At 45.2% G+C, this 14,531-nt stretch overlaps 1 protein-coding gene across 2 annotated transcripts in view; it reads right to left on the reverse strand.

The window, feature by feature from the left end:
- Positions 1-1,496: 1,496 nt before the first annotated feature.
- The window catches only part of GRK3 (G protein-coupled receptor kinase 3), a 44,092-nt gene continuing 31,057 nt past the window's right edge, over positions 1,497-14,531 (reverse strand). The window contains exons 10-22 of one of the 2 annotated variants that reach the window (XR_006177833.1): positions 13,221-13,299; positions 12,320-12,450; positions 11,740-11,834; positions 10,892-10,999; positions 9,107-9,173; positions 8,797-8,897; positions 8,231-8,297; positions 7,954-8,049; positions 6,697-6,859; positions 5,983-6,119; positions 4,893-5,006; positions 3,259-4,472; positions 1,497-3,146 (exon numbers count right to left, since the gene is read on the reverse strand). Coding sequence is in view for 1 of the 2 variants with exons in the window: in XM_042865659.1 (XP_042721593.1) it covers positions 4,311-4,472; positions 4,893-5,006; positions 5,983-6,119; positions 6,697-6,859; positions 7,954-8,049; positions 8,231-8,297; positions 8,797-8,897; positions 9,107-9,173; positions 10,892-10,999; positions 11,740-11,834; positions 12,320-12,450; positions 13,221-13,299 (1,320 nt within the window). In the remaining variant the exon portion in view is untranslated. Of the gene's footprint in view, positions 4,473-4,892; positions 5,007-5,982; positions 6,120-6,696; positions 6,860-7,953; positions 8,050-8,230; positions 8,298-8,796; positions 8,898-9,106; positions 9,174-10,891; positions 11,000-11,739; positions 11,835-12,319; positions 12,451-13,220; positions 13,300-14,531 lie in introns of both variants that reach the window. The other variant, XM_042865659.1, reaches the window with a different exon arrangement.

Raw genomic sequence — 14,531 nt, forward strand, 5'->3', positions numbered from 1 at the left:
ACCTCCTCTGCACAATAAATATGAAAGAGCCAAGTACATAAAACAAATCGTGATCCTCATAGTTACAATATCTAAAGTTATTTACAGATACTGGCTTTTCCCACCATTAAATTACACATTGAAAACGGGTTCTCTTCAATGGATTTCTTTAGTAGCTATCGCTGTGCATCTGCTCCTTTGTTGGAAGGACTGAATTTAGGCACTGGAACAGTGCTGATGGAAACGCCTCTCAGAGGACGCTCTCACTTTATTCTGTTTTTCAGACTCGCTGCCCTCTCACTTGTGCTCCCAGCTCCCTCCCCTTCCAACAGCCGCCCCTTGCAGCCGGGAGCTGACAGCTGCAGCCCCACAGCACCCGGCTCCAGCACGTGCCCAGCTCCCCACGCCGGGCTCTGATGCCCCAGCACAGCTCCTGGCTCCGTGCCGCGGCAGGCAATGGGTCCAGGGGCCCAACGCTGCCCACCAAAACGACACATCACCCCCAGGATGGCATTTTTAACCCCAAACAGCTGCATGACCACAGGGTGGAAATCTAAAGCGCGTACTGTAACACCTCAACATCTTCCTCCAACTGCGGAGCCCACGATGGGAACCGGGCTTATTTTTGGTTGGTGAGCTATCTGATGCTATTTCTGTACCTCGCCAGGGCAGGACGGCTCTGCTACAGACAGAAATGCAGCTCTCAGCCCCGTCCCAAAGCACTGCTCCCAGCACACGGCCCGCTGCCCATCCCAGCCACCAACAGCACTGAGGATCTGCTCCGCTGCTCTGCGCCAACACCGACCCAGCACAGCACAAACAGCTCTGAGCTGATGCTCACCTTCCCTTCCCCAGTGCCCTACAGTCTCTCCGGGCTCCCTCATTAAACCTTGCAATTAATAAGCCTTTTCACCATCCGAACAGCCTCTTCTCGGGCCATCAGTTCTGGTTCAACCCAGCAGAGATTAACAGAGAGATAAAAGGGGGAATTACAGCTACCAGTGTGGTTGGAAAGGATATCTGAGATGTTCTGCATTCGTTGCGCTCAGAGACAACGCCATGCAGGGTGGTGGCACTGAAAGCAGTCGGACTTGGATGTGAAAAACAGAATAAAGCTGACAGCTCCTGCCTAAAGGGCCCTGCTGCTCTGCAGCCAGCCGTGCACATGGAGCAGTGCTGTGGAATGTCAGAAGTTGGAGGAACGCGTATTTAATAAATAATATAAAATGCTTTCTTTCTTTCTTTTCTTTTTTTTCTTTTTTTTTTTGTTAAAATAGACTTCTTGGTTTTATACCGACAGAGCAGAGCGACCTTTACATAAACAAAATAAAGCTGAGTCTGTGGTGATTCGTTTAACACAAAATAAAAATACAATTTAACAACAGTATTCGATCCACACGATATGTACACCACGGATAATAGAAATCAACAGGAAACAAAAGTAGATCATCTCGGAATTCCTCAGATGTTTGGATATACATATGTTCTCCGTATATTTTAGATATTTTCCTTATTTCTTTCTTTTTTTTTTTTTTTTTTTTTTTTTTTTTTTTTTTTACAATATTAAAATTAATACTATGCTTTTTCAAAATACGTTTTTCAGGTTTCCCATGTGCAGAACAGGAATCTCCTTCCTTACATCAATAGACACGGCAACAACTATTTACTTCCCACTGTACACTGCACGACAGCCCCTCCTGCACCCACACTTGGTGACGTGGGGCAGTCCCTTCAGCAGTCCCATGCATCACAAAATACCCACTCCGTTTGGAGAGAACTGCCCAGCTTATGCCAGCAGCACTGGGACACACCGACAGTCTGCCAAAGCCCCTGAGTCCAAACCTGCAGCAAGCACACATCCAAACCCTGCAGCCACCTCACAGCCCAATGCCTCCATGCTATCAGCTCACACAATCAGACCCAGAGAGCAACAGACGACCCCTGCGGTGCTGGAGGCATGTGGGTACGTCAGCGAGCGCCCGCCGTGGTTTATCTAGCATCTCTCAGTGCTGCAATGTAAGCAGCTACTCCCTGCGTGCCTAAGTCCTCCTAAGTCTGGATCATTTTTTAAAGGGACTGTCAGACTAATTGTTAAAAAAAACCTGTGCTTAATCATTCGCCTCGCTCTGCTGATGCCCGAAGCTCTGGTTTCTTTTATCTTTATTTCCCTGAACTTGGAAAAAAACCAAAACGAAACGAGCCATACCGTGGTCACCATGCATACAAAGCAGCACTGCTCCTCACGTCCTCAGTGACCAACGCCATGCTCTGTGCAAACACCCACAGACATCAATGCCAAGCACTCCTGCTGACAGCTGTGGTGTCAGTGGGTGCCAAAGTGGTGCTGGGGCAGCGCTCCCCTGCTGGCACAGCTCTGCTGCACTGCATCCGGAGCAGCACACGGCTGTGGGAAGTGCACAGAGGAGCTCAATGGGACCCGTGATGAACTGAGGCAATACGAATGAGCTATGGGAAAGCTGAGAGTAGAGTTGATCTTGTTTGGAGTTTTCTTTCCAACCCAATAAGAAACATGCACGGCACTGGGGGAAGAACATCATGATACCCAGTGTGCTGTTAGTGCCAGCATGATGGGAATTCTCCATCCCAACCATGGGTAAACACCAGCATTGCTCCTTCCTGAGGATGCCGAGATGTTAAGCATCTCTTACCAGCAAGCTTGGTGAATTCTGTACTCCTTTCACAGGGTAACTCAAAAAATAAATGGGAAAAATCACGCACCAAGAGACCGCCTGGCTCTCAGGGATCCCCTCCCAAGGGCACCACTCCTTCCATGGGAACACGGCAGCAGTGAGGGGCTCCCTCTCATGCAAGGGCACAGGAGCCTCCCTTACAGAGGCATTTCCCACCACCTGCAGGTACTGTGAGAGCTGTGACAGGGCAGAAAGTGATTTCTATGGCAAGAAAAGAGGAAAAAAAGCTCAAACTCAGCCCCGACACCACAGCAACCAGGGAGAGGCGGCCACCACACGCTTCGAGTTGCCTAACAATTAGAGATTATATCTTCATTTTGTCAAGTTAAGAGTTTCCACATGACACGACCGATGTCTCGAGCAGCGTTCGGGCGGATCTGCCATTGGATCAGCTCATTTGCTACGTTCCATCCTCAGCTTTCCCAGACTGTTTTCAACGTGGACGTTTTGATTTCTCTAGGAAAGAAAAGTAAAAATCCAGTTGCCATCCGAGCCGTGTGCTGCACACACGGACCTCCTGAGCTCGGCTGCAGGGAGCACCTGGGCTAGCTATGCTACAAGCACACACCTGCCATGTGTGGTGCACAACAGAGAAGATCCACACGTCCCATAAGTGAAGAGCCATCCGGAATACGTACCGAGGTCCCCAGGCCTTTTCACCCAGTACATGCACTAGAATGCATTGGATTTGAATAATTTCTTTTTTTTTTTTTCTTTTTTTTTTTTTTTAATTTTTAAAAAGTGCAGTTGACCTGAAATGGAAAAGAACTGTCTTTATGTTCGCTGTAAACTTGTCAAAAGGAATCTGCTCTTTAAAAACTGTGCTAAAACAGTCAGTTTATACAACAGAGCACTAGATGAAGCTACCATAAATTCCTCTTCACCAATTATTACTCTATTGTGTCAGTTATAGTACTGCATATACGTAGAAGAAGCAAAATGGTGGTAGCTACTATTTAGTGAGTACAACAAACCAAGTGAATAATCTGAGTTCAACGTTTCCATGAAGTAGCAATAACATTTAAACCACAGGACAGTTAGAATTCAGTACTCTGAAGTGCATAAGAGTCACACTGTTGATCATCAGCAGTATGGAGAAAGGTTATTATAGAGTCAGCAGTAACGGCTGGGAAGGACATGGCAACACGACAGATTAAAGGTGATCCAACAGGGCAAGTCTGCAGCTCCTTCCAAAGTTGAGGGGTTCTTCGGTGTTACACACACGTGTAACCCTAGCTAGCAGTAACCATCGCAGTTTCCAGGCTTGGTATGCACCAAACAAGGGTACTGCAGGGACAACAGCTTCCTTCCATCAGTAGTTCCAGCGTAACGGACCATTCCGGGCACCGCCAGGGCGCAGGAATGCATGGGAGCAAAATGCAGCCTCTACGTTTGAGGGTTTCCACCTCTGCTAGGAGCATGAATTCACTTGCCGTTGTTCCAGACTTCACCACCTCCAGAGTCAGAGTTCTGACATTACCCCATGCTGTAAACATCTAATTCTTCCTCTTCTGAGCACATCCCACTTCCAGGGCTGCACAAAGTAATTCATAAGGATTCTGTGAAACTCAACATGTTCACGCAGCGCTTTCCCTAAGCGAGATTTGTTCTCTCCCCCTCCTACAGACCATTGCTATTCCTGTGGCTGAGCGGTGGCTTGGAGAGCTCTACGACTGTGGAGCGAGATTTATTGAGGAACTTGGGCGCCCGGCGCAGCAACCTCTGAGCCTCAGTGAAAGCTTCTGTCAGCTCTTTCTTCCACTGAACAAATTCTGGGTCGCTCTGAAAGAGATACAGAACTCGTTTGGCACTTGGTAGTAAACCTGCCAACACCGTCTTCTCTTTTAGGCAACGCTTAGAGCAGCTTACTCCAATTTTCTGAAGCAATGAGTAACTCTGGATACTGAAAACACGCAGCCCTTTGCTCCTCCATTGCCCCAGATGGCTTGAGAAGTTCTGAAGCTTTTACTTACAAAACTCAGCTCTTTCTGGCCCAAGTTGCACTGAAATCCACTGATGCATGCTAGTACAGCTGCATGTTTCCTACTTTCCAATCTAGAACTTGCTAGTTCCTTTAGGATGAGGTTTGCTACAAAAAACTACACTTAAGCAAAGGACAACAGGAGGACGTGAAAAAATGTTCAGTCATTCTATCCCATGTAAGCCACCTGATTAACAGCTACCGAAAAACACGAGACTCACCTCACACTGCAGGACAAACTGCTTTCCTCCTTTAATTCTCAGCAGGATGCATTTCTTATCTTTAATCTGCGTTTCTTCAACAGACACTATTTGTTCCATTGTCAGGAGGTTTTGCTGTAGTGTTTGCAAAAATAAAGCAGGGAGATTATTTGAAGAAAACCACTGCCCATCAGATAAAGCCAACGGTAAATTTTTCCGGCCTATATCCATGAATGAAGTTATGAACACTAACAGCCATTTACTAACATAGCAGCATTGTCATACCAAACATCCTTTACTTCTGAAGGCTGAGTCATGAATTAAAAATAGGTTGCAAGGTGAGAGAAAGATTTAGCAAGGGGGTTTGGTTGCTTAAACAGAGACAACAAAATGCGAGCTCAAAAAGCCAGTAATGACAGCATGAAATAAGAATCTACAAATAGGTGGGTCTACAAACAAAATATTCACTGTTTTCTCTCCAGAGAGTTGCAAATCATTTTACGTATTTTTCCAAGTATTACTGCTGTTTAAAAGAAAAGAAAGAAGGCAACTTTACTGACTACATCAAAAACCTGAGAGGGAATACTGAAGCGCCACATATACTTAGAAAGAAGCAAACACAGGGCAGTTTGCAGCAAAGCTCTCCCCATAGACCATAAGATGAGGACATCCCCAAGTTCTAATCCCCTACTTCACTACACATACAGATGATCTGCCTACCACACGGTCACAGCTGGACTAAGCTAAGGTTACTATAGCATTTTCTTTGAAACAAAATGCTATAGCAGTTATGGCCTTACCAGTCTATGTTTTTTTGTATAAATAGTCCAGAGGACCTAAATGAGAAACGACACCGTGAACTACCAAATTCCTTAAAAACATCACAAAACAAAGCAAACAGGGCTCTCGAGTCAACTTGATGTTTCCTCAATGCACTGTAACTACCTGTTGACTGAACTGAAACTCAAGGGAAGTTATCCTGAGCTGAAATCCGCTCGGGCAAAACTCTCCTTCCAGGGATGCAGGTGTGAGTGTGAGCTCTCCATCTGCCCCAGCTCCCACGTGCCTCCATACCCCGGGAGCTGCTGCCCCCCCATGTGCCCCCACTCACCCGTGACTCTCCTTCTCCCCGCCATTCAAGTCGGTTTGGGAAGAGGTAAAAGTAACGCCGCTGCCACTGAGTCAAGAATGGGTTCCCCAGCTTCAGCATGTACCCGTGCATAATGCAGTCCTTCCCAAGGGCGTAATCTATCGAAAGAGGAAACGTCAGGAGGCAAAACAAAGCCACCCTACACATGTGCTGCGTCGATGAAAGCCCCGAGCGCGGTGACTCAATTTGCTTTCCACACGCATGGAGCCAATTCTGACTTAATTACGTAAGCTGATGAGATTGCAGTGGGGGTAACCAAGAACTGAATCTGGTCCTTAAAAAGCTCTCTGACTTATTATTAAAAGATTTACGTGTTGCCACCCACAGTTCAGAGCCTTGTGGTGCACTTCCCTCTTGCTGGGAGGACCTCCTGCTTTATTCCCCCACTTCTCTGTCAGGAAATCAACCCCTTTCTGAGCAAACACCACAAAACAAAATGATGAAAGGCTGCAGATGATCATTTTTAAAAGATATTAAGAAAGGCTTTCCAAAACATTATGTCATCGTAGAGCATTTCAAAACATGAAGGAATGTCTGAAGAATATGATACTGACTACATGAATACTAACAATGCCTGGTGAGTGACAGTAATATAGGAGTCTGTTGTGTGGAACTCAAACACATGAATTACTATCTAGCAGTAAAAGATGTAGAGAAGTGTATTTGATAGATTACCTTCCTCGTGGCCAAGCTGCTTATTTTTAGCCCTTTTTCTGGCCTCAATTTTATCCGTGTCTGCATTCACTGCATCATAAACAGTTTCTGCTACTTCTTGCTGCCAACGCTCTGATATTACCAGTGGGAAGTTCTTATATAACTCCTGGTCACTATCGAGCAACTTGCAAGAGAAAAACGACACAAAAGAAATCAACATTTTAGTCAGCTCTACCATTCTTATCCCCAACAGTTCACAGCTTTCAGGTGTTTTGATCCCTGACCTCCCAGCACAAGCAGCTGCCAACAAGAGAAAGCATGGATACTAACTTGATTTTAAATTATATAGTGAGAATAGGCCACCTGCTCCAAGCTTGCTTGGTTTGCTCTCACTGAAAGCCCTACTCACCTGCCCCATTTTATTTATACTCGATGTGCATGGCATATATTTACATTCAATCATCATGTAAATGCAAACGGTGGATTCTCTTAACGGTGAATTGCTGTTAACGAAAAGCCTCACTGCATTAAAATCTTCCTCCTCACACACACAAAAATCCCAGTAGAAGGAATGACAGCATTCCAGAATTGCAGGAAACATCCCAGAGCTCTGCATTTTTCTTGAAACACGTAAAATCACTTCTGTGCCAACTCCTGCAATCGCAGCAGGTGACACTGACGGGCAGGATCTGTTTTTAGGCAGTGAGCAGCTCATGTGGCTTTTTTGCTTATCAGGTTTGTTTCTCTCCTGACTCACTTCTGCAATAATAAGAACAATGTTTGGGCTGCTGGGGAACACATGGCAAAGCCTATGAGGGACAGCCCCAAGGGAGCTATGAGAGGAGAGGGCACAGCAGCTTTTGCTGCAGGCTTTTCCTTTGGTGTTATTTCTATTAGATTTTGAACAGTATCAGAAGCTGAATCTCTTCTACCTCTTCTCTTCTGATCTCTTCTACCACTTTTCTAAAGCTTAAAACTATTACATATCCTTGCAAAACTGACTGATTCCCAAAAGCTGTCAGCCCATTTGGACTACCTGCTTCATCACAGTAAACCTTCAAGCAGGAAAGCAGACCTCAGCCAAGCTGCATTTACAACACAAGGACTTGGCAAATTAAAATGAAAACCCACAGCCAACCAGCCCATGCTACCACTTGATAGGTCCATGGATTGCCTTTAAAGCTTGAAGACAGTCCTTTGTACATTGAGAAGCATGCACACATAAGAAGGATAGGAGAACAAAGTGCCATTCTTCACCTATCCTTTAAAGCTGTATACCTTAATGCCTTTAGTGTCCTCTTCATCAAACGACCCAATATCAAAAGCATCTGCTGCATTTACTTCTCCTCGGGGAGGAATCAATGGGGGAGGATACTAGAAAGAAAAAGCAGCATGATGTCAAGACCAATTAATGGATGTTATTTAAATGCATGCACTTGTGCAAGCAAGTACCTGTTCTGGGGACAGCAATACTGAGTGCTCTATGCATTGACCGTTCAGGCACATGGCATGTTTACTGCTTTAACAAATAAGTTACAGTTTCTCAGCCCTTTACCTTTTGTAAATATACTTGCTGCCAATCAATCCCTTTGAAGAAAGGATGTTCTTTTACTTCTTGTGCACTGCAAAATAAAAATAACTCCAGTCAATAAAATGAAGGGGCTTTCAAATCAAAAGGATTTGAGAAATCCAAAGCCTTCAAAGGTCAAGCATTTCCACTAGTTGAAATAAGCAGCAAAATGCTTTCTCTTTCAAAAAAGAAAAAAAGTGTCCCTATACAAACAACAGACTTTGATGTGGAAACATTGGCAACAGTGCTGTAGCTCTGGCAAACCACCAACCTGGTTCTTCTATAGTATTCCATGATTCTGAACAGCAAACAATTCTCTTCTAATGTCAGATCACATACATCACTTCTAAATAACAACTTACTCCACTCCAGTGAATATTATACTAACTTTATGGCAAAGTAAGCAGCTGCTTTTGATAAGCCAACATAAGTACGACTGCAGAGAACTTGGGGGGAGGGAAAAATGTCTTTAATGATGGAAATTACCCAAAACCAAACTGACCGAACCAAAGGAAACTGAAATGGCTGTAGTACAAGAACTCCACACCTACCTTCTCCCCTGGCATCCAAGCCTCTTGCTAACGTCCCGCTGCAGGAGCCCCTCCAAAAGGGATTTTAGTTCAGGAGAAAAGGAATCCGGTAACTCCACATTCTATGACACGGAAAGACACATTTGGTTACAGGAGGGCTGCGCTCTGCTTGCGGCACACAGGAGAGCAGCTTGCTTTGTCAGTGTTTGTAAACAGCTCTTCCATGTGTAAACGCTTTCTCAGAAAGGAGGCTGTACAGCTCCTCTTTTAGAGGAAATGGGTGTTTAGAAAACAAGAGGAATGTAACTGCATCTGTCACCAGGACCCTTACCACGGTGAGCGTCATCCGGTCGATCTCGTGCTTATCTTTGGTTTTGTGCTGTCTGAAAGGACTGTGACTGTAGAAATAAGAAAAAGCACTCATGAACGCAAAGCCGTAACATATCAGCTTATTGCAGCTGTGGCCACCCCAGGAAAGAGCGTAGCATCCTTTTTAGTCCCATTCCTCCACCTCACCAATCCTGGCCTGCAGAACAATCCAACAAACCATTTCAAAGATGCTGTTTCAAACCCCTCCTTTCCGATCACATCTGTGCTTCCCAAAATAAAGAGCTGCTCCATCTAACCAGAGCAAAGCTATTGCCACAGCACTATCTAAACACACTGATCTGCACGACCTACAGAACTCACCGCTGATCTACTTGGGAAAAAATGAAGCAAGATCTTAAAGTAGACAAAACAGAAGATAATCACCATAACAGTAGTGACTGGGAAGGCATTTGATGGCGTGTGGTAAATTACCGGCTTTATCCATTTCCTGCTTTAGCATTCTGGTTTTGAATTTGCCTTTTTCCTTTTAGCCCTCCGACTATTACAGATTTAGCATGCAGTACTTAAATAGCAACATGAAAGAAAGCAGAGCATTCTCAGACTGAGATGTTTTCATTGGATTTAGGATATATATTCCTGATTCCTTAGCTGTCTCCAATGGGTGGGAATGCTGTTTTTCAGAACTAAAATGTCATTTACCCATCAATACCTCAGTTAACTGTCACAAAGCGCTGTGCTGCAGCATGGCAAACTGGTTCAGCTGGGCACCAGCCACTCAAGCATTACCTCTCATTTCTGATGAGCGACCTGATGGACACGGCACACCTCAGTTTTGTTTTCAGTCATGATAGGTAACAAGGCATGAGAAAATGAGTAACAGATAGCCCTGCTTGCTTGGATGAGGTTCGGAGCAGATCAGGGAAACAAATGATTCACTGTGGATTTGTGGGCAGGATTTTCTGCCAGATTAAATTTCTTAAACCCCCAAGAAACAGTATCACATGCCCAAGCCTTGTTTTGGGATGTGAGTTGCTTAATTGGCTTCAGAACAGATTAAGAAGGATAGATTGTAGCACAAAACACTCTGGCTTCTGGCTGACCACCTCCAGGAGCAATCACAGCACTGAGCTCTCCCCACTTTCCAGCCCAGTGCCTGTGGTGAGAGGGAGTGCTGGTTCTCTCATCAACCACCTCGAGTTACATGCAAGAGGAACCACACCAGAGCCAGCGGATGTCCTGAGCCCCGTGCCCACGCCGCTCGAAAGGGAAGCTGAAATACAACTTATCTAGAAACAAGAGGAAGGACTGAGCATCATAGGTGAAAAATATTCACCTTAACAGAAGACCTTAAGCACACAGCGAACTCCCTAATTTGACAAAGCTGTTGGTACATTTAAGCAATGAGTAACTTACCATCCAAAATACTATGGCCAACAGTTGAGCAAACGGTCTATCAGTAGGGATCAAAAAAGCAGATGGGAGCTCCCACCTTTCCCACTGCCCCAAACCTGTATCTATTACAGGAAGCAGGGTTGGAGTTTCGCTTAGTTTAGAAGCAAAAAAAACCCTATTTTAATCTCAGGTGCAGATGTGTTTTCATTTGCAAGGATGGCAAGTTGGCTTGGGAACAGGTAAAAGTAATGCCGTTGCCACTGACTCAAGAATGGGCTCTCCAGCTTCAGCATAATGCAAGTTATTTTAGCTAAAAGATGCTAGTAATATAAAGAACAGGCAATAAGGCCCATGCTAAAAGAAATAAGCATACATGACTTGAAACTTCACTCACCCTCTCAGAAGTTTGAAGAGCATGCAGCCTAATGAGAACCAGTCCGCACTGCTGTCGTACGCCGTTCCCTTCTGCAGCACCTCTGGAGCCATGTATCCATGGGTACCTCTGTGGAGCAGAAGGAAACAAGACGCTGATTGCAACCAAGCCAGCAAAAAGACTGTCTTTTTTCAGTAGGATGGCCTAATTTTAAATGTGTTTTCATTTATTTATTTGCTTGTTTTACTTTGGCTGTACATTCTTATGCATGCTCTCACCCTCTGCCAACAGGAAAATAAGAGCTTTTTAAAGAAGCTACTGAGCTGCACATCTTTTGAGATACGACAGGATGAAGTTTTCCTTTTCTGCATAATTTCTGAGGCTAAACTGGGGCAAATGAGGACCTACAAACAAAATACTCCAGGTAATCCAAGGCAACACAAGAAATTCAGGCCCCAGTTACAACCTGATGCCAAGGAGCAGAAACACAGCCTGCCTTCAGTTCTAACAAAAACCCAAAAAACAGGCACAACAACAAACCCTGTTTTTCCATCAGCTTCAGAATATTTAATTGTCCACTCAGGACAATTAAAACAATCCTGTACTTCAACTCAGTTTCTTATCTTCTCTGAACAATGAATCATCTTGAAATGATGTGTCATCTTCCAGCCATGCCTACACAGCAGCTGCTACAACTGTGCAGAAGAAGAGCCTGAAAGCCCCATTAAGAGTCCCCATCTCAGCTGTGGTATGGAGCCCGTGCCACGCAAGTGTTATTTTTTCCTTTTAGGCAACATTAAATACTGAAGACACACAAAGAGTTTATTTAGCAATGACTGTGCAGAAGAGCTCCCATATGTAATACTTACACACTTGCGTGTGGCTTCTTTTTGGAGAAATCACAGGCCAGCCCCAGATCTGATATCCTCACGTGCCCATGTTCATCCAGCAAGATATTTGCAGGCTAGAAACGCATGAACACAGAAAGGTTACTGCTTGGTATTTCTCAGCTGATGGAATTACAAACTGAATGCAACTGACACTTCCCAGATAAAACCCACATCCCAGCAGAGCACTACCATCACCTTCACTGGGACGTTACAAAGTGCTGAAGCATAACAGAAGAGAATAAAACAGACAAGGCTCCTGTCACACACGCTCCTCTATCAGGGCTCTCAGACATCGAGTACACTCCCTGAATTAATAGCATCATTAAGACGTGAGATGAATAACACTGCACGGGATTCATTCTGGCACCAAGGAAGCATCCCCAAGGCCTGCTAAGCAGGATGAGAGCGCAGTTTGCTGAAGCATTATGAGAAAATTTAGCCAGCCATAAACAATTTATATCCTTCTCAAGAAGAGATTTCAGATAAGATCCTTCTCTGCACTCTGTTTGCTGCTATGTAGCAACCCCTGTGTGAGTGCAGTCCCTGTGTCAACCATTACCTTTAGGTCTCGGTATACAACGAAGCGATTGTGCATGTGTTCTAAGCCCAGGATGATTTCAGTAGCATAAAACCTCATTTCTTTTTCAGAAAACACTCCGTGCTGGGAGAGGTGGTAGTGCAAATCTCCTCCTGAAAGTGGGAGAATTGAGAGCTGTCAAACCTGGTCTCACTGGCAGACTGTGATATGGGGGGCACTCTGTGGATTCTAATACGCCGAGGAACACAAAGGGACCAGACCCCAAAACACCTGAGAAAGTCAGTAAATAAACGGGATTCATCTGAAGCTCCATTTCAGAAGCTGTGTATTCACATCTGCTTTCAGCTAATCCAGCAACTGAGTCTTAGTGCAAGGGATTACCAGAGCCAGAGAAATGCAGTTGTATATGCAGTTCAGTGGTGAACTGAACTAATTAGCCTAAGCACATTCATGCTGGGATGTCTTCACACCTTCCTCATCAAAGAACAGCCACAATGCAATGTCACTGGGTGAGCGACTGCACACCACCAACACACCCAACCTCCCCAGAAAACTCTTTCTGAACACACCACAGATTTAAATCACCTCGAGTTTGACACATCACTGTGATTTTCATGAGAATCCTCACAGAAAACACCAAAACCAGTCTGCATCCCTTGCAGGACCTGAGCTCTGCTCACTTTCCAGCCTTTCAGCCTACCAGTTTCCCTGATATCTGTTTAAATCTGTTAATGTTACAGAGCAAAGGAGATTTTTCAACCTGCATTCTGCATTTCCTGCTCCAGGTCTGCTGACCCCTCCTGCTCACAGGCTGATGCTTTGCAGCTCAGTGTATTTTCCCCTCATTCTCCTCGTGATCTCAGCCACTCCTCCTGCCAACATTTCTGTAATACCATCACCATCTCCATTTAGCCTTGCTTACCATTCATCAGGTCCAGAATGAAACATAGTTTGTCAGGGGTGTGGAAGGCATAGGTCATACACACTATGAAAGGGCAGTCCTAGAAGGAAAGGAGCAAAGGGTTCACATCAGGTGATGAACACATTACTACTCACAGAAGCCACAAGTAAACAAACGTGATGCTCTCCTGTGATATTTGCCAATAGTCATCATGATTTTCTAAAGCAATTTGTTTACTAATCTGGGTACTGTGATGCTTTGCTCAAGGTTTAGAGATCTTAAGCTTTTGCTCTCTCATTTCAATATGAAAGTTAAAAAGCTGCTAGGAGCCAAAGAATGACAAAATGCAGCTGGCATTACCATCTTCCAAACACTTCCAGCCACAGAAGGCAGAGGTATTCTAGAAGCATTTCCCCCAGTTTGTGCTCGATTAACATGAAATACACATTAAAGTAAAGGGAAGGTAATGCTGTTCCCATGAAGTTAAAGGCTGCACACCATTTCCCATTCTCACGATTTCAAGGACTCCCAGCAGTCAGAATCCCAAAGGAAAGGGAACCATGTCCTCACCCATGCACTGGTGCAGCCTGCACAGCACTGAGCCCTGACACCCACCGAGCCCTTCAGCTCCCGGCAGCGTTTGCAGCAGATGAGTAAAAGGAACAGAAATACACTAGGAAGGAAATCACAACTCTTGTCTCGTATGTAACGCAGGGGAAGCAAGAACAGCAAGCTCAGCACCACGCACAGCCCTGCAGTCAGGTTCACAGGGCATGGGTTCAGCCAGGTGCAGGGAGGGACAGTGGGCTGCATCCCACTTCCTGATGCTTTTCAGCACTTCCCATTGATGTTTAACACGTGCAGCTATAAGCAGTATAGCTGGATCAACATCTTACTGTCAGTCACCTGTACAAATGCACACACTAAAGAACCAGGGCAGAAAGCTGAAACCCTCCCCTGTTCATTAAGGCAATGGTGCAAGCAGCTCGTTTATAGGATGGCTGTTAGTTCGTTGGCGTTCCCTAAGGCCATACAAAGCCAGAGCTGTATCCTACAACAAACCCTACAGGGGGCTGTGCTCTCCAAACACACGGACTGGGCCATAAATCCAACATCTGAAGGCCCAAAGCCCAGATGCTGGCAGGAAGACACAGCACCATGCAGGAAGCACCAGCATGACCTAATATAACTTTGACACGTGCTAATGACTGCAGCACTGATAGTGAAAGCTCTAGCACTCTTTCACAGAAGCTTTCTGCTTCCCAGTTCAGCAGCAGCACTACATGGTGGCCTTGGGCTGCAAGGCAATGTGGCAGCTAATAGACATGACTT

This window comes from Lagopus leucura, unplaced genomic scaffold, assembly GCF_019238085.1.
Source record: "Lagopus leucura isolate 7727_CA_CO unplaced genomic scaffold, USGS_WTPT01 Super-Scaffold_806, whole genome shotgun sequence".
Taxonomy (NCBI): domain Eukaryota; kingdom Metazoa; phylum Chordata; class Aves; order Galliformes; family Phasianidae; genus Lagopus; species Lagopus leucura.